Source organism: Microplitis mediator, chromosome 8 (assembly GCF_029852145.1).
Source record: "Microplitis mediator isolate UGA2020A chromosome 8, iyMicMedi2.1, whole genome shotgun sequence".
NCBI lineage: Eukaryota > Metazoa > Arthropoda > Insecta > Hymenoptera > Braconidae > Microplitis > Microplitis mediator.
The window spans coordinates 4,055,721-4,083,395 of NC_079976.1; the positions used below are offsets into that span (position 1 = coordinate 4,055,721).

At 31.6% G+C, this 27,675-nt stretch overlaps 1 protein-coding gene across 1 annotated transcript; it reads left to right on the forward strand.

The window, feature by feature from the left end:
- The first annotated feature begins 317 nt into the window (after positions 1-317).
- On the forward strand, positions 318-27,277 carry LOC130673665 (uncharacterized). Its single transcript, XM_057478778.1, has 10 exons — positions 318-768; positions 14,162-14,272; positions 14,607-14,778; positions 16,357-16,486; positions 21,620-21,858; positions 24,028-24,156; positions 24,422-24,529; positions 24,594-24,854; positions 24,933-25,194; positions 25,264-27,277. Exons 1-10 carry the CDS (start codon positions 698-700, stop codon positions 26,319-26,321), a joined length of 2,541 nt encoding a protein of 846 aa, XP_057334761.1. The 5' UTR covers positions 318-697; the 3' UTR covers positions 26,322-27,277.
- The last annotated feature ends 398 nt before the right edge of the window (positions 27,278-27,675 follow it).

Consider the following 27,675-nt stretch of genomic DNA (forward strand, 5'->3'; position numbering starts at 1 on the left):
TCCCGAAGATTTCTTTACTCAACAAAATATCCATCAGGATCTTCATCCATCATCATCACCACCATCCATTATCATAACAATCTCCAGTTTATTTTCCCCGATTCCACCCTCTCAGAAACACTTAACCAAAAAAAAAGAGAAGAGACCCTAAACAGGTAAGTCATGGTGGTTCTACCGATAAAAAAAGAGATAAACGAGTATAAAAAATATGTAAACGGAGATAATATTTTTCAGGGTCTCTGGTGTTGCTCCTACGTACCTGCTCGCAGGATGGTGGTGGCAGTGGGGCCCGTTCTCCACACTCGACACTCGCTGGTTTATCGTGCAGGCAGTGGAGCTCAGTCAGTAGACAGTACACACCTCAGTCATCTGGTTGTTAGTGATTCGCGGGTAGTCGTACGTGTTTGTTCGGTCTCTCGCGCTGGGTTACTTTTTGTCCCAAATGACAATAAACCACTTTACCATCCACATCCATCACCAGTACCAGGACTTTGTTGTCTTAAAGTCCTGATACCACTCGAAACTGATCAGTGGCATCTATGCCCAGTGATATAGTCCCCGATTTTCGACGGTCATTAGATATTAAAACGGGGCAGAATATAGTTGTTGTATATTTTAAAATAATTTAAAATAGGTATCGGTTATTTAAGTGCTCGGAAGGAGGAAGGGGTGCGTCGTTGGACCGTTCGACCGGGAAATGACCATATCCTACGCTAGCGAAGTACCAAACGGATCCAGCTTTGGCTGTTTCTGGAGAATACTCCGCAAGTGAGTGGAAATTTATAATTATTATTATTAATATCAGTACAACTATTCATAAATAATGTATTCATTATTCTTTTACTTAATTATTATTTTTATAAAATGTTTAGTGTGCGTGTTGCATATGTGAATGTATGTTGATCAATCGATCAGCTGACACTGCATTAATATGAGCCTTGGATGTTCACTCGGTTTTTGTTACAATGACGCAAAAACATTCGCGACATACACGATCATAATCGATCCTCGCCGATCCAATGTCTGCTGAATTAATTGACGATATTTTTTATGTCTTTCATATTTTATTTATGCCTTGATATATTTTATATTTTCTCGTTTAAATTTTAAAAAACTCTACTCTCTATATACCAAGGGGTACAATGCGGTGTGGGCGGCGAGAAATTGCGATATTGCGAGCGCGATTGTGCAATAACTCTTTTAAACTTTCGACTCGTTCTTTACTGATGATGGCGAACACCGGCTACCAAACGAGATTATTTTCCGCGTGTTGTAAAGCTGACAAAACAATCACTTGCATTACACTTTTTTTTTTTTTTTTAATTTAGATTTTAAAATGCTCTATTCAATTTTACTTTTACGTTGAACTATATATGTATGTAAATATACATATATACATATGTAGATATATATAAATTTATTAAACTAGTTTTTTTAAAAATTCGAATTGTTAATTTTAATTTTATTTAGAAAGCGCTTACATTACAGATTTATTTAGTTGCGACATTAAGTCACTGGTTAAATAAAATCGAGTGTGTCAATGGCAATGACCTTATCAACTTTGATTTTTAAAATGTCTATTAAATGAATTTTTTTAAATTTCATCCGACAAATAATAGTAATAATTAGTATTATTACAGTTGCATAATAAAAATTATGTAGAACGTTGTCAATCGTGTGAGTGTTGAAAAACATAAAAAAATAAAATAACGAGCCGTCGTAAAACTGTCAAGTTCATCAGCTTTAAATGTTTATAAATATGATAACGATTGTATATATTTTTAAGCTTCAAGTCGTTAAAAAAATGATTAAAAGATAAATTAACCAAAGAAAAATAAATTTTTTTTAAAAATATTGTGGATTTAAATTGATTGTCCAAGGAAATGTTAATAATAACAAGAAAATTGTGATCGCCGATTGATAATCAGCTAAAATAATTAACAATTCAAAGAATCCTTGATTTCAAGATATTTAAACCTGGAGTCAGAGGTGCCGCGTTGCGTCATTGAAAACAATATATTTAAAAAAAAATGTATTTATTTATTTATTTTTTTTATTAATTATTGCTACTCATCACTTTCCGTGTCGACAGTTAATTACAAGTCGTTATTGTTGTTGTATTAAATGAATTGTCGAGATTATGATACGAGAATAAAAAAATGTAATAAATGTCTTAAGGCTTTGGGGCCCAGACCGAAGACTTTCACCGAAAAAAATGTAAACTCTATTCGAGTTTAATAAAAGTTTATAGAGTTACATGTCACAATTAACAGATTAACCGTAAGGTTGAGGTCTGAAATTGTTAAATAACGATAAAAGTCTGATGAGTCGTGAGAATAAGATGGATTAACGTGTAACATCACTTGTGCAAACAGATCGCGTGAGTCAAGTGCCCCGACGAGTAGACTCTTATGCAAATAAAATAGCGAGAATAACAATAAGAATAAAAGTTTATATTAATCAAGTTAGCAAAGATAGATTTATAGACTTATAGTATACATTTATTTATATCTACATATTTATATACATACTATTTACTCTTTCACTGCCCAACGACGTTCAATGTTAAAGTTTTTACTTTATTTCTTTTGATTGAGATCAAAGCCTACCGAATGTTATCGATAAACGCACGGATCATGTTTAATTAATTAATTAATTAAACATTCTCGACTCGGGTATACCTGCTAAGTTGTGTATCGTGTCTCTTTGATCCTCTTTTACTCTATGACTTTTACGTGGGAGTTTATGTCGTTCGCTACATTACATGTTGTGGAAAACGAGCGTAAGTCAGGTGCACACACACAGCACACATATCACACATACTTTGAGTCTATAAATAAATGGCTTCTAGTCCAAGAATAGAAAATCTTATCCGCGAATAGGACTATTATGAGGAAAGTTGTTATTACTATTATTTTCCGGTTTTACACGTTATGTGAATTTATATATTTAAATGTTAATTGTATATACTTATAATTATTAAGTTATTGATGATGATGATGATGGTAAAAAAATGTGTATTCTAATTTTAGCAAATGAAAGTAACGGAGTTTTAAATTATTTAAAGATTAATTAGAATAAGTCTGTAGTGTCGAAGAGTTTATAGACTAGGATCTCGAATTAATCATCATCAGTCGTTTTAGTTATTAGTGAACGCTTGACACAGATTCCAGGCTGCCTGAGTAGAGGCCTGAGGACTAAAGTGGTACCGAGTATAGTAACAGACGTGCACGCGCGGATTCCCGGTGTACAGAGAAGGTACACATAAAATAACGTATGGTGCCGCTATGTCGCTACCGAATCGCCTAGAAACTCGATACGAGTCTGACCTGATACAACAATCCGTCTTCAACTTGCAATCGCACGTAGTCTTGCTTGGATTTTATTTTATTTTATTTTACAGTGTCAATACGCACGTGTCTACAGACCGATTCACAGTTTTATATTAGAGCACATTCAATACGACAGTCATCGACAGACAATCCATTCACTTCCTTTAAACCCATGCTTCGATCACTCATTGTCCTAAAAATCTCTCTCGGGCCGAAAAAATTTCATGATTTGAATTTAAAAAAAAAAAGAAAAAAAATAAATAACATTCTTATGCATTTTCACGTTTCATTCCGACTCGAACACTGTAAAAAAAATCGGTCTATCAGTTGACCCTGCGGGCCAGCCCTAAAACTTCCCGCTGTTTTCGAGCTCAAGAACCTCGAAAACACTATTGTGAATACATTTTCGAGCTCTTCGAGCTCGAAAATACTTTTGTATGCAAAATTTTTTTTTAATTCTTTCGACAACGGTTTCTCTTGAACGAATAAACTGATTTTGATGGTTGAGGTGGCATTCGACGCGGCTTATAAAGCTTTAGAGCCCAGTCGATTTTGGAATCAATCCATCAAGCACATTAAAAGTTATAAGAAAAAACATTTTTGAAAAAATTTTATTTCTGGAATATCTTTGAACGAGCCCTACCGATCAAGCTCAATTTCTCACAGCTTCAAGATATTGACAAGCCGCGTCGAATGACACCTCAAAGTTCAAAATCGGTTCATCCGTTCAAAAGATACAGGTATTTACATACGTACGTACGCACATACATACATACATACATACATACATACATACATACATACATACACTCGGACATCATCGTGAAATTAGTCAGAATAGTTTCCTAGGACCTCAAAACGTCGACATCTGATGAAAATTCGATTTTCGTAAATCGGACCGAAAACAATAATTTCCCGAATTTTAAAAAATTTTCAATTTTCTTAGCGGGAAGTTAAAAATTGTTTGAATTTTCAAAGATTGTATATAACGCAATAAACACATACATTTGTGCTTGAAATTTCATTACTAATTTCATATAGAATTTAAAATACACGTTTTTGAATTTTCAAATTAACACTTTGGATTTTCAAATACTTTTTTTTGAATTTTAAAATAAGTATTATGAAATTTCAAACAGAATTATTAAAATTCAATATATATTTTAGAATTTTCAATACTTGCTTTGAAAATTTAAAAATCAAGTATAAATTTTCAATACGTTTATTAAAATTCTTTTTTTTTTTCTTAATTTTGAATACCAGCTTGATTATTAAATTACGTATATAAAATTTAAAGCTTTTTTTATTGAAAATACAATTCCAATATCTAGTTATAAAAATTCAATTCTTTTTGTATTGTAATTTTCAAATTATTTTTAACAGTGAAGACTTGAAATTGCGCGTGGAAATAAATAATTATTATACTCGTTTTGTGTCTTATAAATATATATGAATTAAGTAGTAATGGACGGGTGGTAAATATTTGTTTATCGCCTGCACAAAGTATAAATAAATAAATAAATATAAATAAAAAAAAATTTGGTTAAGGATCTGCATGGTAATAGTAATCGAATAAAGTGAGGACGAACGGCGTGGCATCGCTCCACGAAGCGTGACTGACACTGCTTACGTTATGCAACCTTTTTGTATAGAGTGGCCTTGCCATCAGCTCTGTTATCTTGTTCATAGTCTAGCTACTGCAGTAAATCTACTGCAAATTAGATGATCTAATGTAATGCCTGTCATGGGATTTATCGATTAACAATTTCATGGCTTTTGGCAATTAGTCAATTTTCTTTGAATCACTGAGGCCGTGATTGTAATTTAGTAACACAGCCATGTTACTTGCTTGTAAATATATGTTTACTGGCATCTAATCATGTCGGATCAGTTAATTCAAAGCTTCTGATAGTAATCATACGTCTAAATCACAAGGAAGAAGTCAATCAATTTAATTCAACTTGAGGCTCTATGGCCCTGCTGGGGGCGGTTACAGAGACGATTAATCGCATCGGTACCTTTTATAGATTTTATTATTAATTACTGATACTTTGTACGGTAGTTACACCGGCGTCGAGAGGAGCGGGATCAAGATGAAGATTGAGATGGAGATGGAGATGAAGATGAAGATGAAGATGAAGATTGTCTTGTCTAGTCTAGTCTAGTCTAATGTATGCGAACTAAACGAGGACGTTTTTATTTTCATTTAAGTAAATTGTATTGTAAACAATTATCTCAACGTTTGCTTACGTCCTTCGATAAAAAGATATTGCCGAGAATCACAATAATGTCCTGGATCCTCGAAAGACTCAATTACAATATTATATGCGTTACGCAGTTGTTTAAGAAATTTATACATGCAATAATATACATCGTCAAGGTTAACCTCGTAATCGTGTCACTGTCAATTGAAATATCTTAATCAATATGTTTGTCACTCGCCTAAAAATTCTAATCGTTACGTACCGGCTATTGCTATTTTTTTTTTAACATTTTTTTTTATGATTGTCGGTGATAAAAATTATTAATCTCTCGCGTGCCGCATGCAATTAATGAAAAAAACTTTGTGGAAATTTTTATTAATTCTATTTTAGAAATTTCTAGACTCGAGTAGTAGACTTTGTAACAAAACACCGGATTTCTTTTTACGGACAATCCGTTACTGTTTCTGATTAATATTTTTTTACCCTTTACTCTATTCTATATTTTCTTGTTAGGCTCTACTCTGAGCTACAGATCTAAGAAAATAATAAAAAGATGAGACGGGCTGGAGATTGCCACGACGCCTAAGACTTGACGTTAATAAAAAAGTGAAAGAATTGAGGATAAAAAAGAGAGACATACTTGAAGATCAAGCCCACGAGACCTTGACGAGCCTTGACCGATGGACCGTTACTCTGCGCCATTTTGTCAGGCCCAGTTTTTTTTTATTTTACTTCACCTTTTCCCTTCAATGACGTCTACTCAATTCGCGTTTTATTACTGCTAATAACCGAAGTCGCGATAAATGTCTCATTTATATAAATATCAATGCATATATATGTATAATAAAATGGAGATTATTACACTGAAAAAAATAATCGCTAGCTGCTAGCGATTTTTTTCGCTAGCAGCTAGCGATTTTTAATCGATAGCTGCAAGCGATTATTTCGCTAGCGGCTAGCGATTTTTTCTTTAGCAGCTAGCGATTTTTAATCGTTAGCTGCAAGCGATTATTTCGCTAGCGGCTAGCGATTTTTTCTTTAGCAGCTAGCGATTAAAAATCGCTTGCTGCAAGCGATTATTTCGCTAGCTGCTAGCGATTTTTTCGCTAGCAGGTAGCGATTAAAAATCGCTTGCTGGAAGCGATTTTTTCGCTAGCTGGAAGCGATTTTTTCTTTAGCAGGGAGCGATTAAAAATACTGTTTTTATCATTAAAATATATATATATATATGAATATATGTATATATATATATATATATATATATATATATATATATATATATATAAATATATATATATAAATATATATATATAAATATATATATATAAATATATATATATATATATATATATTTATATATATACATATATATATATATATATATATATATATATAAATATATATATATAAATATATATATATAAATATATATATATAAATATATATATATATATATATATATATTTATATATATACATATATATATATATATATATATATATATATATATATATATATATATATATATATATATATATATATATATATATATATATATATATATATATATATATATATATATATATATATATATTTATATATATATATATATTTATATATATATTTATATATATATATATATATATATATGAATATATAAATATATATTTATATATGAATATGTATATTTATAAATTTATTTAACTGATAAAAATAGTATTTTTAATTGCTCCCTGCTAAAGAAAAAATCGCTTCCAGCTAGCGAAAAAATCGCTTCCAGCTAGCGAAAAAATCGCTTCCAGCTAGCGAAAAAATCGCTTCCAGCAAGCGATTTTTAATCGCTCCCTGCTAAAGAAAAAATCGCTTCCAGCTAGCGAAAAAATCGCTTCCAGCAAGCGATTTTTAATCGCTACCTGCTAGCGAAAAAATCGCTAGCAGCTAGCGAAATAATCGCTTGCAGCAAGCGATTTTTAATCGCTAGCTGCTAAAGAAAAAATCGCTAGCCGCTAGCGAAATAATCGCTTGCAGCTAACGATTAAAAATCGCTAGCTGCTAAAGAAAAAATCGCTAGCCGCTAGCGAAATAATCGCTTGCAGCTAACGATTAAAAATCGCTAGCTGCTAACGAAAAAAATCGCTAGCAGCTAGCGATTATTTTTTTCAGTGTAGCAATGGGGAGTGACATAATCGAGTGAAACGATAACGGAATTATTGAGAGGTCATTAAATAAATATAAATTATGTAAATATATAAACGATGAAAGTTTATTTCTTGGGAATCCCCCAAAGTCTGAGTGTGTAAATAAGTGAATGGTGGGTTATATATACTGCGCATTACACATGATGAGAATCATCAGTCATCATGTGCTTTTTTATTTATATAAAATAAATAAATATATATATATATATATATATTAGGGTGATTCATTTTAGACCAACATTTTTTTTTCTCAAGTCCCACTCAAAAATCTTGTAGCATATAAAAAATAAAAAATTCTCACAAAATTTGAGCTCTTAATTTCAATTTTTAGAGGTCTCTCAACGAATTTTTAGTTTTTCCATTTAAATAACACGGGAAAACTTTTTTTTTTCATTTTTTGCTTCCGCATCTCATCAAGAAATTTTTTTTTTGAAATATCATGCTGACGTTCTTATAGTCGACTAAATGCTCTGCAAAAAAGTTCATTGAGTCGAGTCTGTAAGTGCAATATCTCCATCATAATTCACGTTACAAATTGTGATTTTTGTGGGAATTCGATTTTAATGCACTTAGAAACGAAACTATTGGTGATAGACAAAAAGTTTAAATGGCAATTTTGTAGGTTATTCAATACTCTAAAATAATGCCCCCATGAATATCTCTGTACCACCAATAGTTTAGCCTCCAGACGCTCTCAAAGCTCAATTTTTTCAAAAATATGCTTTTAATGCACTTAGAAACGAAACTAATGGTGAAAGACAAAAAGTTTAAATGGCAATTTTGTAGGTTATTCAATACTCTAAAATAATGCCCCCATGAATATCTCTGTACCACTAATAGTTTAGCCTCCAGACGCTCTCAAAGTCCAATTTTTTTCTAAAATATGCTTTTAATGCACTTAGAAACGAAACTAATGGTGATAGACAAAAAGTTTAAATGACAATTTTGTCGGTTATTCAATACTCTAAAATAATGCCATGATGAATATCTATGTACCACCAATAGTTTAGCCTCCAGACGCTTCAAAGTCTAATTTTTTTCAAAAATATGCTTTTAACGCACTTAGAAACGAAACTAATGGTGATAGACAAAAAGTTTAAATGGCAATTTTGTCGGTTATTCAATACTCTAAAATAATGCCGTTATGACTATTTCTGTTCCACCAATAGTTTAGCTTCCAGACGCTCCTAAACTTAAAATTCTCTTTGAATATATTGCGCAAAACAAAATTTTTTCGCAATTATAATAATTACTCAAATTTTTTAAAAATATACTGTAATAATCAACAAAAGTATTTTATTTTGGTAAATGTGTACAGAAAATATCAAACTTCTGTTTGGAGTCACTTATTATTTTAACTTATGAGCAATTATATCATTGCTCGGGCTATCTATATTTTTCTGAATTTATCTATGAATTGTCTTATTGAGAAGGTTATTTGAATGTTTGCATGTTTAGGTTTCCACTATATTTAAATTGTAATTATATAATTGCTCATAAGTTAAAATAATAAGTGACTCCAAACAGAAGTTTGTCATTTTCTGTACAAATTCACCAAAATAAAATACTTTTGTTGATTATTACAGTATATTTTCAAAAAATTTAAGTAATTATTATACTTGCGAAAAAATTTTGTTTTGCGCAAATTTTCACAGAGAATTTTAAGTTTAAGAGCGTCTGGAAGCTAAACTATTGGTGGAACAGAAATAGTCATAACGGCATTATTTTAGAGTATTGAATAACCGACAAAATTGCCATTTAAACTTTTTGTCTATCACCATTAGTTTCGTTTCTAAGTGCGTTAAAAGCATATTTTTGAAAAAAATTAGACTTTGAAGCGTCTGGAGGCTAAACTATTGGTGGTACAGAGATATTCATGGGGGCATTATTTTAGAGTATTGAATAACCTACAAAATTGCCATTTAAACTTTTTGTCTATCACCAATAGTTTCGTTTCTAAGTGCATTAAAATCGAATTCCCACAAAAATCACAATTTGTAACGTGAATTATGATGGAGATATTGCACTTACAGACTCGACTCAATGAACTTTTTTGCAGAGCATTTAGTTGACTATAAGAACGTCAGCATGATATTTCAAAAAAAAAAATTTCTTGATGAGATGCGGAAGCAAAAAATAAAAAAAAAAAGTTTTCCCGTGTTATTTAAATGGAAAAACTAAAAATTCGTTGAGAGACCTCTAAAAATTGAAATTAAGAGCTCAAATTTTGTGAGAATTTTTTATTTTTTATATGCTACAAGATTTTTGAGTGGGACTTGAAAAAAAAAAATGTTGGTCTAAAATGAATCACCCTAATATATATATATCTATACATAAGAGGGTGCATGAATTGGCACACGCAATACGTCCGTTACCTACCGCAAGTTTTAATACAAACTATGCTCTTATTTCCTCATTTCTCTGCAGGTCGGTTGAAGGACGTCGGGTCTCAAGTATTCGTTCCCTTTATTTTTACTTGTCAAACAAATAATGTAAAGCTAACATACGAGCTTTTAACTACGTCACGCTATAACTTTCTTATCAGTGATTATTCTTTATAATTAATTTGACGCGTGTTTGAATTTATTCAATTCAATGAGGCACTTTGTCGCGATCTTATCGCTGGCTTATGAAATATTCGATTTATGATTTATAATTTATAATTTATAATTTGCTGGGGACATAAGAACGGGGAGAATTTTTTATTGTTGGTAATTTTATCTGAAGATGATCCAAGGTTAATTAGTTATTTGATTATCATTTAAATCGCGATAAATATTATGTTTAATTACCGTCAATGTCTAAGATAAGAGTTTTTCCGGAAAGTTCAGTTTTAATATTAATTTATGCATACAAACGATACTGCTGTCGCTGCTGTTATACAGTGAGTCATATTTCTGAAATATTCAACATTCTGACGCGATATTATAAGCAAGTGTTTCATTATACTTCCTCGTTTAATTTGTAATTTTACTTCACGGGTTTTTATTCAGAGTTTGGGTAAATGGAAATTTTTGGAGAAAAAATCGTAATAATTTTGGGAAGGGGTTGGTTCATATTTTAATTTGGATACAATTTCAAATAAATGTGATTTAAATTTTTAGATATTGATTTGAAACGAACATAGAAATTTTTCTAGTAAAAATTATTCACAAATTGATGCTCTGAAGACATCGAACTAATATTTAAATTTTTACCATGTGTTTAGTAAAAATTTATGTTTACTACTTAATGGTTTGAACATTTTAAGTAATTTTTATTACAAAATTATCGCGTGTGATTACATTTAGAATCGTAAAAATCTGTTAAATTTTACGTAAGCTAATAATCACTGACGTTCTCAGAAAATGTTATAAATTATTTCTGAGGCTACAGATCAAAAACTATAAAAAAAATTTCGAAATATCAAATCACGAGTAAAAATAATGTCGAAATTTCATAATAAAATTGTTAAATTTCAAAATGAGTTGTTTATCTTTAAAAGAATTTTTTCAAAGTCAAAATAAGTTTTGAAATTTAATGACCGCTGTATTTCAAATTTCTAACACATGTAGTTTTGAAAAAAATTTCATACTTGGTATAGGAACAATTTTTTTTCTATAGTTTTTTTCCGAAATCTTGGCTATAATTTCTGAATATTTTATAGGTACATCAGTAATTAATTTTCTACGTGAAAATTAAAATTTTCGACCAATTCAAATAAATGTCAAAAGCAGTCAGTCAAATTATTTTGAAATACATTTTTTTTTTAATTGATTAAAACTCAAAATATCAACCCGATTGATTTCATAATTTCTTAAATTATAATTATTTATGAACCCTTCCACAAAAAAGTTTTTCATAACTTTTGTGTCAATTAATTCGAATAAATCTTGCGACATTTGCAATAATTTATTGAATCTTAAATCAAAATTTATATGCGATTCGATAAATTCTTACCAAGAAACTAAAAATTTTTTTATTTCGTCATTGAGTAAAAAAAAAATTTTTCATCCGAGAAACCAATGATGTATTTTTTCAAAGACAATGTCGCGGTTTTCATTACATTCTCATATCATTTAAAAGAGTGTGAAGCTTCACGCTTGTTTTGACTTGACTCATTATCATCGTCATGCATCCGTAAATTTCCGTAACCGTCTCCTTTGTATCGCACATAATAATCCTTAGTCAACAATAATTGAGAAATTACCATTATTATTTAAAAACCATTTTTCCTTCCACTTGTTACGACTTTTATAAAACCGCGACTGTTAATTATCTCAACTAATTTATCTAGAAAAAAAATTCATCTGCATGCGGGTGGTTTAATATGTTTATACGGTAGTTAGTAAAAGTGCTACTAGTTATTTCAATATTAAAACTAGTATCGTAAAACCGTATCGAAGGTCGTTGAGCTGATAGAATGCGCGTGAATATTAGCTACGTGGCGTAAGTGAACGCTGCAATCTGAACTACACTAGTACCAATAGTGTAACAAGTCTGCATTTACTGATCCACATATATATATATTTTTTTGTAAATATATATAACAATCACGTGTAGTTTAGTACTTTTAAGTACGAACGAGTACTCTGATTGATCCTGTGTGCAGATGCGTGAAAATCATTTTACAATACAAAGTCTCTACACCATACTCTGACCCACTGACATAAAATTTAAAAACGTAATCAACGGATTTTATACTCGCGATTACGCGATTACATTCATCTTTTTTTTTCATTTTTTTTTTATTAACGTTTTGTTTTTACTAATGTACCTGGCATTTTATTTCAAGGCTTTTTGTCACAGATAAGTTAAAATTAGTTGACAAGAAAATATATAATATATATATTTAAGTGTAATCACTAAATTTAAAACAGATTATATTTAAGTTGTTACTCTGAGTCTATAAATTTTTTAACTTCCCGCTAAGAAAATTGCAAATTTTCAAAAAAGGGAAGTTATTGGTTTCGGTTCGATTTTCGAAAATCGAGTTTTCATCAGATGTCGACGTTTTGAGGTCCTAGGAAACTATTCTGACTATTCCCGGGTGGACGTCCGTGTGTGTGTGTGTGTGTGTGTGTGTGTGTGTGTGTGTGTGAACTTTTTTTTGTCCGACGATATCTTTGGAACGGATGAACCGATTTGAACGTACTTGGTGGCGATCGAAAGAGCTCACCAAAACTTAGTCTTGATTAGATTTTGGGGTAAATCGGTCATGTAGTTTACAAGTTATACAAAGAATAAGAATTAAAAATTTTTTTTTATTTTAGTTTTTTATTGATTTCTCAGAAACGACTCATACGATCAACTTCAAAATCTACTCAGCTCTAGAACTCAATAAAACGCGTCGATTGCCGCCTCAACCATCAAAATCGGTTCATTCGTTCGTGAGATATCGTGGGAGAAAGAAATGCTAAAAACGGTTTTTTTCGAAAAGAATGGGATACAATAGTATTTTCGAGCTCGAAGAGCTCGAAAATGTACTCACAACAATGTTTTCGAGCTCAAGGAGCTCGAAGAGCTCGAAAATGTATTACAACAATGTTTTCGAGCTCAAGGAGCTCGAAAACAGCGGGAAGTTTTGGGGCTGGCCCGCAGGGTCAACCGATAGACAGATTTTTTTTATTAATGCTGTCATGCTTGTTTTATTTTTATTTTTTTTTTTTTAAATCATAATAATAATGATAGTAATTATTATTATTATTGTAAATTGAATAATTGCGAAAAAAAATAAAACGTCAAAATTAACAGCAAAGTGGTTTACTTTCGCTGATTAAATATTAATTTTTTGTGATGATATTTTTTAACTAAACGTCAGCGTATATAAAAAATTTGACGTTTAATTTGCATTTCATAAGAGAGGAAAAAAATATTTTTATGTTTAATAAATTTTGAAATTAATTATAAATTACTGATGATTAGAATGAAATTTTTTATAAAATAAATCATTAGGGTTTCGACTGATAAACATACATAATACGCCGGACATCCGGTGGACGTTTTAATTCCGCTATATTTTTTTTAAACATCGAAAACACGGAATGATTTTTAAAAACTCTTACTTTCAAATGAATTTTTAAATAAAATATTCAAACAAAAATATATTATTTAATGCGTATTTAAAAAATAAACTGATAATTATTTTTTCCCACGTGTCCATGATGAGATGGGTATTAATACGCGTGTGATATTAAAGTGGTCGACCTCTGAGTAAACTAGTAATATTGACAAAGCCGCTTCTTCAACTCATTTTTTTTTTTTTTTATTAAAATGCCTCAAGCTGATTCTCTTTATCGGATTACCATAAATCAGTTCCGGTCCACGTGAAAGTCATAATTTATAATAAAAAAAATAATTACTTATATAAACAATAAATTATTGCAAACGATTTATAAAATCAATTTTTCACGCGAAAATAATAATTAATTTTTTTTTAAAATTGCAGATGGCGAGGGTCTGTCTACAAGTTAATATGGCGGGAACTTCTGGTCTACCTCTTTCTGTACTACCTGATCAATTTAACTTACAGATATGTCCTCAACGAAGAACAACAAAGGTACAGTACCCATAGTAATTAACAATTATTCGAGACCTTGTTCACGAATGCGCGATTACAATAAAAAAATCGTGAGAGAAGATGACAATTGAATTGAAATAAATAAAAATAAAAATAAAAATCAATTATATCGCCCACCTATAAGTACGTGAACGTACTTAAAACTTGAGTATTTTCTGTATGCAGCTATTGCCTTGATCTACTTAAAAGCGCACATGCTACCAATAATCGTGTCCTCAAAAAAACTACATACAAGTCCTCGGTCATTTTTCTTAGACTTGTCATCATCAATAATAATTAATAATAATAATAATAATAATTTAACTATTAATAGGATATTCGAAAAGGTACGTTACTATTTCGGCAACTCGAGCGAATCCATACCGATGTCCTTTGTGCTGGGGTTCTACGTAAGTCTTGTAGTGAAGCGATGGTGGGACCAATACAAACTCCTACCCTGGCCAGACAACCTGGCTCTCTTTATCAGTGCAGCCATTCCTGGAAACGTAAGTTATTAATATTTATAATATTAAATCTCAATTTTATTATGATATATGCACAGTAAAAAAGGACCCGTCAAAATCAACATATATCATGTGTAAAACAAACGTTTTACACTTATTTATGTGTTATTTTAACATGTTGTGAGTGTTAAAAAAAGTTACATACGCATATGTTAAAAGTAAAAATTTTCCAAGAATTCTTTTGTGATGGTCGACATTATTTTTAACATATTTTGTGTGTTGATTTGACAATAACATATAAAAAGTGTTACTTTCGAATAAGATAACATTTTTGTATGTTAAAAAATCAATCGATTGCGACAGTTCAAACAAGATAAATACCGTGTGTTAAATTTTAACCTACGCTTTTTTTTTACACTTTGACGATTCGTTTTTTACTGTGTGGTCTGTTATAAATTAGTTTTAGACAAGTATTGGTAAAAAAAAAGTGAATAAAAATTTAACGATTGTGAAAGATGGAAAATTTAAATGGAAGACGTTTGAGTTATTGCATAGCTCTCATTAGCCTGATGACTTTTTACCATGACACCTTTTAATGTCGTTAACGTTAACGAGTAGGTGATAGACAGTATCTTTGGATCGTACGCCACTCCCTTTACCCATGAATTCAATTGTGACGAAAAAAAATTTGAAAAATTGCTAATAAATTAGAGGATTATTGTTTTTTTTTTCATCGCGGTATATTAAATAAAATATTAAAACGTCTTGAGATGTTCTGCAAGGATTCTAAGAACCGCAGGAGACGAGGATCAAAAAATAAAAAATTGAAACCTTTTGTAAGGATTCGGGGTTTAAATCTTTGGCTGACCCAATCCGTATGTGAGCTTTTACCTCCTACTCTTACTTGTTGCTGTGGATCCCGTCAAGAGCTAATGTATTTCTATATATATAACGAAAGAAAGACAACTAAGCAGGAACGTATCGACCATATTAATGATAGAGAATGGTCTCAAGTAGAATTATTGGCTAGCAGTCGGGTATTTTTACACTAGTATGTGTCTTTTACTGTAGAGTTGTGAACATGCTTCGACTTTCCTGCTGATGGCGAAAGGGAAAGGAGAATTATAGGATTAGGAGAGTCCGGTGTGTGTGCTACTGCCGCAGAAAGGGAAGGGAAGGGAAGAGAAGGGAAGGGAATGGAAGACGAAACGGGTGAAACTGTTTTTGTACAGCAACAACACGGCCGTGTGAATTTAAGTTGCAAGTAAAAGCAAATAGCTATTAATCGTTAAACTTGTGTGTTATTTATACTACTGTATTTTAAATTATTTGGAAACGTACTAGATTTCCTGATAAATTATTATTCTAAGGACGCACGTGTTTGTTTAAATTCTTTGAGAATGCATATGTGTTTTATGTGCGATTGCAAAACGCTGCCCGGTGTAATCAATCTGTTTATTTTATTTTTAAACACCTGATTTACTTTGTATGTTAATTATATAAAGGAATGTCCGAAATGGGAGTCAATTCTTATCATTAAGAAATAATTCCACTGAATATTTTTTTTATTTTGAATTTGAATTCGTGAATTAAATCATTTTTTAAATTTTTTATTTTTAGGACGAGAGAGGACGATTAATGAGACGTAACATTGTAAGGTATGCAGTACTTGCTTACGTTATTACACTCCAAAGAATTTCATTGAGGGTAAAAAGACGCTTTCCTACCCTCCAACATATTGTAGATGTCGGTAAGTTCGAAAAATTAAATCCACAATTTAAATATGTACCTGAAGAACGGAACGTTTTTCACACAACGAAAATGAAAAATTTATGAAATTTGACTGCTGAAGGGGTAGTTAGGAGTGGCCTGCAATTTCCGGCTGACATATTAGTGCGTATGCGAGACATTCCAAAAATTTAGATCCAGTAGATTTTTTTTCTTTTCGTTTTGTTTTTTATTTTCGTTTCACGAAAAACGTTCCGATCTTCAGGTACGTATTTAAATTTAAAATTAGTGATAATTTTTTTGGTAATTGGAAATAAGTTTTATATAAAAAAAAAAAAAAAAAATATGAGCGAATTTTCTTGACGATTCTGAGTAACGTAAAATAGCGAATACTTGAGAGATTGAAAGAGAGGAAGAAGAAAAAGAAGAAGAGGAAGACAAAGAAGTTGTAGATATTGTCGTGCCAGGCACGAACGATCGTCAACTCTGTCGATTCTACTCTCTTCATACATCCACTATGTGCTTTTCTTTCTTCTCGTTAACGCCGTAATTTCTGAATGTATTGTGTCTTGGGTATATATATATTTATTCGATGAGGTAGAACGAGACGACGGACTGTAGATGACGATAAACGATGGAAAATAAGACTCAACCTGTGACAAGAAATTACCAAGGGAGTCCTCAGAGACTGGAGCCTATACAGAGCACACCTTTCAAGGAACATGAGACATGCATCTTCCATGAGTGCATTCCTCTAGTGTATACCAAACCGCAAGTGAATCCATAGAAGATCCGTATTAAATTTAATCCCGTCGACTTAAATAAAATACTTGCCGATTCCGCGGCTCAATATTCAACGATTTTATTTTAATAAACAATCGCTAGCTGCGGTCTTTATGACTTAAATGGTCATTAATATATTACAGAATCAGTACAAGTGTGACACGCCACGTGAATCTATGATTAATAATTCAAAGAATTAAATTGATAAAAAAAGTACAATGCAACTGTTTAAGTTGTGGTAATTATATCAAGAGGGTCAAGTCCAATTACAATAAACAATTCGCGGGAATTAAACGAGGCTGTCTCCAGGCTGATTCATACTTAAATATTTATATATGTGTATAATTACTAATGCCACTAATACGTTAATAAAGAAAAGCACGTGAGAGATAATAAATCATAATCTCGTATCAGTGGTATTTATATTTTTAAAAAGTGATGACTGGTTTTGAGTTTGCATATTAAAGTAATAGCTTTTACTTGTATAGCAATAAAAATATTTAGCTTAAACTTGCATGAATAAACTTGAGGAATTAAACCGATACGCTCGTGATAGATAGATCGAGGAGTGGTATTGATTGAGATCGCGATTGATCGTGTGGTGACGTCAAACTACCGGCAAAATCGATAGTAATTCTCTATTTAGAAACAGCTCTCTTCCTTTTCCTCATTTATTTATTCGTTTTAGAGAAAATAACACTTTACGATCTATTTATGGATACTGTAATTAAATTAAATCTATATTATTAACTATCAATATCGATATACTGCTATTTATAAATATATAATATATGAGTTATACAAGTTTTGCTTCAACTCTGTAACTTAAACTTTAAATAAATGCCTACTGTGTAGCATTTGTCGTATTTCAAGGATTGTTTTTTGCTTTAAATCATTTGAAATGCTATTTTGATGGAATGTTATTCTGTTTTTTTATAAATTTCATCGACTGATCACGCAGACTCAAGATTAAAGTCATTGATAATTATACAGTAGATAAAATTTTACCGTTTTCCCGGTTTTATTTACTAGATAAAGACCGCGATATAATACAACAAGTCGAAATTCTCAAAGGGTGATCGACAATTTTCCCGCCGGCGCCAGATATACAGCATAAGTGTACCGATCATCATAATCATCATCACCACTACGATGAGTTTTATCCTCACACTGTTATTTTTTACTGACGTTATCTCCGTCGTCTTTTTTGTGACTCAGTGGCAGTAAACTCAGATACTATTTACAAGACTCGGACGTATTATAAGGATAAAAAAAAATAAAATAAAATCAGTGGCCATCAGAGTACACAGACTTGTATTAAGACTACTCACAAGTCTCTGTACTGTCTCTATATCCCTGTCGTGTGTAGTTTGCCGTTAATTATACGCCATCATCAGGTACACGTACCTTCTTACGTACATTAAATATATAGATATATGTATAATATATATATATTAAATTTCTTCTCTCCCGACGTAGCTCACCCATGCAATTTAACATAACACACAACACGCTACACAGTAGATATGTTGATAGTCTAAAGTCTAAACGCTCCTTAGTGGCAATCGATAATTTACTTTATGGCGCCAGACTATCGCACGGTTCTTCTAGTTCCTTTTTACCTTAAGGAAATATATTAATACTACAGTAAAATCTCCGTTCTATTCTAGGAACACTAATTACCGTTGTTAAACTGTCTGTTCACGGTCCATTTGACACGTTCTTTTACATTTTTTTTATTTAAATTAATTATAACTACAATATAATTATTATTTTATTATTATTGTGTTTGTTATGAGTTTCTTTAACACATTTTAATTACACATAAATAATCTGCCTTTAATTTGACGTCGCTTTGTTCAAAAATGTGTTGGATAATCGGTTAAAAGTCAATCTATCGTCACGTTTCATTAGTTTGCTGGTATAAAAGTATTCAGAGAATTTATGAGGTTTTCCAGAAGTCATCAGGTCTTATATGATCTTATAATCATCATTATCTGTTGGTAACTATTACCGGCGAATGGACTAACTGACGGACGTCAGTTCGCGGCATAAAAATTTATTGCTATTTTTACTGTAACAAATTTACAGTCGCATTAGGAATAGTTTCATGCTTTGATGGATCACAGTCTTTGCTATTTGCTGTACAATTTTGCTTGCGTACTTGATAGGATTATAGTAATTTTGCAAGTTTATGTATAAAAAATATCAAAATCGGCACGCGCATCAGTAAGATTTCTTATGCGCCCACCTCTATATTTAGCACAAATTGTCGACAGCGCGAGTTTCTCCATGATTATTTAAACTCTCTGAGAATATGGCAAGCGTGAACAAGAAAGTAATCGCGTCCGTTTTATGGGTAATATGAAAGATGTATCGGGAGTGGCTTTGCATCGTCATTTTCATTTCTTACTTTATTTTTAAATAAATTGATATGAGGGGAAAAACTAAACTAATGCTCGAGAGAAATGATGACGATGATGATGATGATAATGGTGATGATGATGATGCAAAGTGAGAGCGTAAAATTGCCCATGATCTTACGGCCTTGAAGAAGGTCGATAAAGGCGTTGGCATTACTCGAGGACATTAAAAAACTTAGTAATTTAATCGTTCTTCAATAAATCTATTTTTTTAATGCTTTAAAAGTATAATTTTTATCATTTATTTCAAACATGTAAAGGCCGGCTGATAAACTGTCTGCAGGATCTCTTGGTATTCTCAATCGAAATTCAAAAATAAATTTTCAGCCAATTAAAATTTATGTTCTACTCGATAAATTTTAATAAAAAAATAATTTTAGCTACCGGAAATTTTTCGTAAACTCCAGCCGGCCTTGAAAAAGCCCTTGGACGTTTCGCAAAAGCGAAAACTAATTTAAAATGCTAAACGCGAAGACGATCGACGGAGCAGACCAAGAACCGACGATTTGCAGACTTAAGTTGCGATTTCTGCTGTTATATATGTTTGCATGTTTGTGAATAATATCAGCCCGTGATTGTGTGCTTTGACTTGTTATGAGGATTTTATTTAATGAAACGCGAATTAAATCCGTGACAGTGCGATGATAAGTTCATTGGCCTGATCCCGCAGATCTATTAGGCTGCAATTGATCTATCTATTGTAACACGTGTGTAAAACAAATAGAATTACCCGAGCAAGTAGTATTTGTTATCCAATAATTGTTATTTTGTCATTTTATTATTGTTTGACAATAGCTTTCAATTTCCCTCGTGATAAGTTTTTAATTTTCTCCTTGGCAGTACTGGGAAAAAAATAAACCAGTCAATTGAGAAACAAAACGCATCGGGAATGCGCGAATCGAATTGATTCAATTCAATTGTTTTACGGACTTCTAATTACGCGGTGATATTTCCTAATCACAGTCATCGCGAGTTTTCACTGGCGCCAATTCCTTAAGTGTTTTTACTTTTTATTAAAACGTTTTATTACAAACGATTCGTTCCTAAAGACTTTTATTTAAACCGTAGCATAATTATTTCATTAAATTTAACGACATCATCTCACGAATAATAATAATTAATAATAAATAAAAATATCTATTTAATTTTCTGACTGATTAAAGGTAAATTTTATACATGCACAATAAAATTAGCATACATTTGAACAGTTAAGAATTCGTGCGGTGCACCATCGAGGAGACTGGTTTCCATTCTCATTTATATTTTTTATTTTTCGTCTTCAGACGACAAATAAAGGAATTTAAAAATCAAATAAATGAAAAAAATATAAAAGAAAGGGAGTCGGTATAAATTTTTTACCGAAAGAAAGATACAAAGAAAGAATGAGCTTTGAGCTGAAACTTATTTTTTACTTTCACGACGACCTTGCACACTCGACAAGGACCACCGGGTTCCTTGAACTCTTCTTATCCTCCTTCGCTACGTACATTCAGCTCTGTACTTTCTTACAGCCAACCCACATTGAATAATGGGCTGCAGTCAAAAATACCGTCAACGGTTTAATTCAACGACAGGCATCATGATAATAATAATAATTAAGAGTGTAAAGATGATGCTGGTACCCTGGTAAACGCGAAAATGAGCACATGAAAATTAGCGTCTGCGGTTACTGCTCAAAATGTAAAACAGGAAGAGATGTAAGCGATAACACACATGTATGTATATATAGATATTGAACGAAAGAATGAGAATTGAGTATAGAGGAAACGTTGACCTGTCGTTAAGTAAATCCAGGAATAACGGATCCATGAACGCATCAATGATCAGTATCGTTTACGGAAATCATTAACTTTTGTTGTTTTTTTAAAATAAATTTTTATCACCCATGAACAAATAAAAATGAGAAGTGAGTTATTATTTACAGCGAATTAAAAAATCAATTGTTCCAGGTCTGATGATGGAGTCGGAGAAAAAAATATTCGAGATGATGAATAAAAAAGCAGCAATGTCCAAGTACTGGATGCCCTTGGTCTGGGCAACCAACATAATAAATCGTGCGAGGAAGGAGAAATTAATAGAGAGTGATCACGTTGTCCAGACACTCTTGGTAGAGCTGAGTGACATCAGGAAACGTCTTGGTGCTCTCATTGGTTACGACACTGTCTGCGTACCTTTAGTTTACACTCAGGTGAGTTACCTATGCACTTGTAACTTATAACTCGCTAACAGAATCTCATCTCATCTCATCCATAAATCAAGGCTCCGCGTGTCTTCACATATTTACTTCTTGCACAAACATAAATGCATTTTTTTTTTTTTCCACAATTCCTCGCATTGGTAAAGAGTCATTTAGTTACGTGATTCATAAATAATTGGCGTTTCTTCACTGCAACTGAGATTAGACCATCTTTATCGGTTGATTACAACTATTTTTCGTGCATAAATAATTACACATAATTTGCTTTTTTTTTCCGCTTAATATTTTTCCCTTTGAATTTATCGTAAATTTAAAAATACGCAGTTTCTATTCCGCGCTATCAATATTATTTGAATATTAATAAAATAAATCAATTGTTTCTAAGCATCTACTGCTCATTGTTTAGATAGTTCATGATCTACGTAATGATATGTACGTATTTACTAATATAACATCATTACATTGTAATATATTGCGTATTACAATAAGAAGGTATTAGAAAAACAGTTAATCAGTCTCAACTTGTCTCAACTTTATCCTCTTCTACCTGCATGGTGACACGTACTTCCGTTCATCAAGCTTCGAACATCGTGTACATATATTTTGATAATTATTAACATATAATAAACTTATTAACATCTTTCTCAAGGTTTTTCCGTCCATTTAACCGCAGCTATTTTCAGTTAATAAATAAAAATTGCTCGATTGTTCGCTAAATATATATATATTTATCATTATCGTCGTCATCACAGTTATTATTTTCTTTTGATTCTCCCGGAAAAGTAACAAATCTTGTGTACAATTATACTACGCGAATAAGAATATGAAAACCTTAAGCTGAAGCTAAAGCTAAAGACGAAGAACAAGCAAAAGGGGGAGGTGGAGTGCGCGTGTATTGTGCAACGCAAATTGTTCATCAGCTAACCAACCTAATGTAATAGCCGGGTCGTGGTATTATTTTCAGAGGCGCCGAAGAGACGGCATATAATTCGAGTGCTGCTGGTACGTGACCAAATAAACACGTGTATCTTTTAACGTTACACCGCTTCTGTTGTCATTGTTGGTTGTTATTTAGTTATTTATACAGTAACTTTATTTTATCCAATATTTAAAAATAATAATAATAATAATGATAATAAAATAATTCACCAGCAGAAGGCCATCTTAATCATTGAATTTTTTATTTATTTTAAGATCGTCGTATATTTATTGCTCATATTTTGACGGTAATTTTTTTTTTTTGACTCGAGAATATTAAATTGATGAGTGCGAATGGAGCAGACATCAGACAAATTTTAAATTATTAATAAATAGAGTAAATAATTAATAAAATTAAATTTAAAAAAAATGCGCATTTAAATAATTTTGAAATAAATGAGTGCATTTTTTGTAACTATGATTTTTTAAATTATTTACTCTATTTATTTATAATTTTAAATTTGTCCGATATCGGCTATATTCAATGAATGTGAATCTAGCAGACATCAGACAAATTTAAAATTATCAATAAATAGAGTAAATAATTAAAAAATAAAATTTTAAAAAAATTGCGCATTTAAAAAATTAAATAATTATCAAGTGCATTTTTTCGAAATATTATTTTTTAAATTATTTACTCTATTTATTTGTAATTTTAAATTTGTCTGATGTCTGCTATATTCACACTCATTTAAATTGACAGTTTATTGAACATTAACGATATCACGCGGTAAATAAAAGAAAATATGTGAACAGTGCATTGTCTCTGTATAAATATATATAAAAAAACATTCGTCTGTTGACACAAACATCTATTGACGCATTTAAAATAATCTTAGCTAAATAATTAACCATTACTCATACGGTTATTTTGTTATTCTGCATATGTGTAAATATTTTTTGAGATAAACGAGTTAACTAACCTGAGGAGAAAGTTTATGTTTAAATAAATAATATAATAATAATAAAATAAAATATTATACACGTGGGTGGACTCGGGGGAATCGTGACCGGTTGTGATATCCTTCTATTGTTCGATAAATACCCGAGGAATCGAGTTTCCATTTAAAATATCGATCCCGGAAGTTAATGAAATCGAAACTTGTATCCTTAATCCTTGAGCTAACATTAAATTTGTAAACAACAAATATATGTTTATGTATATGTTTGTTTATTTTACAGGTGGTAACATTGTCCTTGTACGCGTACTTTTTCTCCGCGCTACTGGGTCGCCAGTTTGTCGTTCATTCTGCGGGAGCAGGAAAATATGAAGAGCCAGACATGTATTTTCCAGTATTTACGACACTTCAGGTAAAATATAATTTTAAAAAAAATAATAATTCAGATTCATGTGCAAGAAATTTAAATGTCAAGCTTAAAAGGTCACGTTGATTGTTTGATACAATGAAATAATAGAAAAAAAAAAATAATAATAAATGAATGACTGAGATAATTGCATAATTGAATCGAGAGTTTATGAAATAGTTCAACGATTCAATGCTCATGTGTATATTTATTGAATTGAATTAATTATCAAAAGGAATTTTATTTATTTATCTTTTATTCATGTCCGCAGTTTTGCTTCTACGTCGGCTGGCTTAAGGTTGCTGAGGTATTGATAAATCCATTTGGCGAAGATGACGATGATATTGAACTTAACTGGCTCATTGACCGTCATATTAAGGTATTTTATTATAATTTTGATATTTATTTAGACCGGTTACATAATAATTTATATTTTTCTACAGGCTAGCTATATGATTGTCGACGAAATGCATGAAGAGCATCCGGAACTCCTAAAGGACCAATACTGGGACGAAGTAGTGCCGAAAGATTTGCCATACACTGTTGCAAGTGAACAATACCGTCGTGAAGAACCCAAAGGCTCGGCAGAACACTACAAAATTAAAGAAAGCGATGCCTTGTACGCAAATGTTATGCTGGGATCACAGATGCACAGCGCCAATCAACACAGAAAAGTTCATCAGGATGACGTGTATGCCGATTATGTAAGTCTCGGGCATTTATGATAACCGGCAATGAATAATAAACATTACGTATTACTAATAATACATATTCATATGTAGGAGAGTGTAGATACGCCTCTGGTTGAGCGCAGAAAAAATTGGCTCCAACGTCAGATCATTCGAATGGGCTCTGTAAGAAGTTCCTCAACAACTTACAGCAGCAATGGAGGTTTCTTTACGCGAAATAGACACAATAGTGTGTACAGTAGTCCGGAAAATGGAGTTTTACCTCAGAATAATTCAAATTCTAATAACAAACCATCGTTTTATGATCGGATGGTAGGAAGGAAGAGCATTCGTAGCCAACGTATGAGTCGTCAAGGTAATTTTCATTATTTTTTATTTATGATTAATCTCCTGCTGATGGTAATTTTTTATTTTTTTATTTTAGGTACCATGACAAAGTTAAATACAGTCCCGGTATCTTTGAAGAATCGACCGAGAATCCCAACACCAGACGTAACAAAGGAAGTAGTAGATCGTGAACAAAGACTGGCGCTATCTGCCAGTAATGCAGCAAACATCGGAGCTGGAGTTGTGGGAGTTATCCCAGCGAATGGAACTTATTCATCTGATGTTCCGACAGTTGTCCACGTTGTTTTATCACCAATTGCTGAAGCGGAAGCCAACAACCAGGCTTCGGGAAAAGGTGGGACTGCTGCGCTAGCTCAAGCTGTCTTGTCACCGACACTGACTTCAGCTGGAATAGTGACTCCAGTGACACTGACACCCGTCACGATGAGTCAATTAACTCAGTTGGGTATCGTGACGACCGCATCGTCACCAATGCCGCGGATAAATAACGTCCAGACAAATTCCAACGAGGCGACACTGACAGAAGTTAACAGCAGTGAGGAAGAAGGTTCTATTGCCGGAAGTAGCATAAATTCAGAGAGCACAGCGACTACCGTCGAGCAACAAAATGAAGAAGTCGAACAAGCTGAGGAAAATGACCGCTCGACCCCGATGATCGGCGAGCGTCAAAGTCCAATCGGTGGCAGCCACGGAAGCACCCCGACATTCGACTCTTACAATGAGCGATCGTCTATTGTGATGAGTCCAGATAAACTGAGTGGCTATATCGTGAATCCGGTGTCGGAAATTCAAAAAAAGCAGAGCAATTTAGACGCTCGAGGAAGAAGATCAACTTCACTACCCTGTCCTCCAGCTAATATGCTACGAGATGATCGCAGCAACTCGTTACCTCACTCGCCCGGTGTACCGGCCGTCAACAAACACGTCAATCCAGTTATAGGCGGATTAAATTCGCTTAATTTAGACGGGAGACAGAGGACAGGAAGTGTTGGAAGAGACCTCGCGAGGACTCGGATCCACGAGCCTCATCGACGCATCAGCTCTCCCGCTAGTACCAATTCAAATATTTTAGCTGCTAATAATGTAACGAGACAGAATTTGCCTGATGATAATCGCGGCGAAGTTTATGTTTAATTTAAATTTATCGACTACACGATTTTATACTCAGAATAATACGAAATTTTAGCAACCGAATTTGAGTCAGTCTCTTAGTTTGATGTAAATATTATTATTATTTATATATTTTGTTTTATTAACTTGAGCACAGTCATCATAATATTTATTTGTGATATCACACTGTCGCCAATACTTGGATTATTTGTTATTAATCAATTGTATATATATAAATATTATTGATATTATTAATTATTATTATATTTTATTAGATAAATTAAGGCCAGACCTGATAATTAAGGTCTCGATGCCATAATTATTTATTAAAAGTCTTCAGACGACAAAGTCTTTAACTTTTTTTTACCACGAGCCATATTTTATTTGTTAATAAGACAAACTATTAATTGATTTATTGTATAAATATGGGATGCGAAATAACTTACAGTATTTGTTGTTTAAGTAGTAAACAAAAATTGGCTGGTGCTTGTACTTAGTTGTTATTATTATTAATTTTGTTAATCTACTTGTGATAGATTAATCAATCAATAGCTCAATTCTTGAGGCAATTTAATTATTAGATTTGTATCCATAAATTTATAGTTATTATAAATTAAATATTTTTATTAAAGTAAATAATTAATTGAAGTATCGGTACGACGATATATTTATTAATTAATCAACTTATTGATCGTGTGCAATCAATATATTAATTATTATGTTTAATATTTTTATCCAAGATTACATATCCCACGATAACTTGCCCGAAAAGAATGAACGCAGTCAATCGTGTAGATTATTATTATTGTTATTAATAATATTAATATTTTTTAAGTAAATTTAATTAAGATTTACCAGTATTTATATGTAAGTATAGTGGTAAATAAATTATATATTATATTTCGATAATTTTTAGTTTTTACTGTATAAAATATAAATTTTATGGGCTTAGACAATAAAAATAATAAAATTTATTTTTAAAAATTTACCTTGATTACAATGTGCTGGAGTTGGTTTTCATTTCACTTAATTTCTAAACACTTGATACACTTAATTATTTAGAACACTTTTATGAGATGTCGAAGTTAGCAGATAATTAAAATTTTTTTGATTTTTTTATCAACACATCAATTACAAAAAACAAAAACTAAAAATATGCACATGTAGAAAATTTTAAAAACTACAGGTACAAGTTTTTCAAATACTTTTTTCTTATAATTTATTGCTTAAAAAAAAATCAAAAAATTATTAGACGTCGGCTAACTTCAGTATCATTTATAAGAGTGAGTGTAGATGACATCAGACAAATTTTAAATTATTAATAAATAGAGTAAATAATTAATAAAATAAAATTTAAAAAAAATTCGCAATTAGAAAA

Bases quoted from the DNA above. Each gene is read 5' to 3' on its own strand.
- LOC130673665 (XM_057478778.1), top strand. From the start codon at position 698: ATGACCATATCCTACGCTAGCGAAGTACCAAACGGATCCAGCTTTGGC. The intron at 21,859-24,027 runs GTGAGTTACCTA...TTTATTTTACAG, and splicing joins TACCTTTAGTTTACACTCAG to GTGGTAACATTGTCCTTGTA. The intron at 24,157-24,421 runs GTAAAATATAAT...TCATGTCCGCAG, and splicing joins CAGTATTTACGACACTTCAG to TTTTGCTTCTACGTCGGCTG.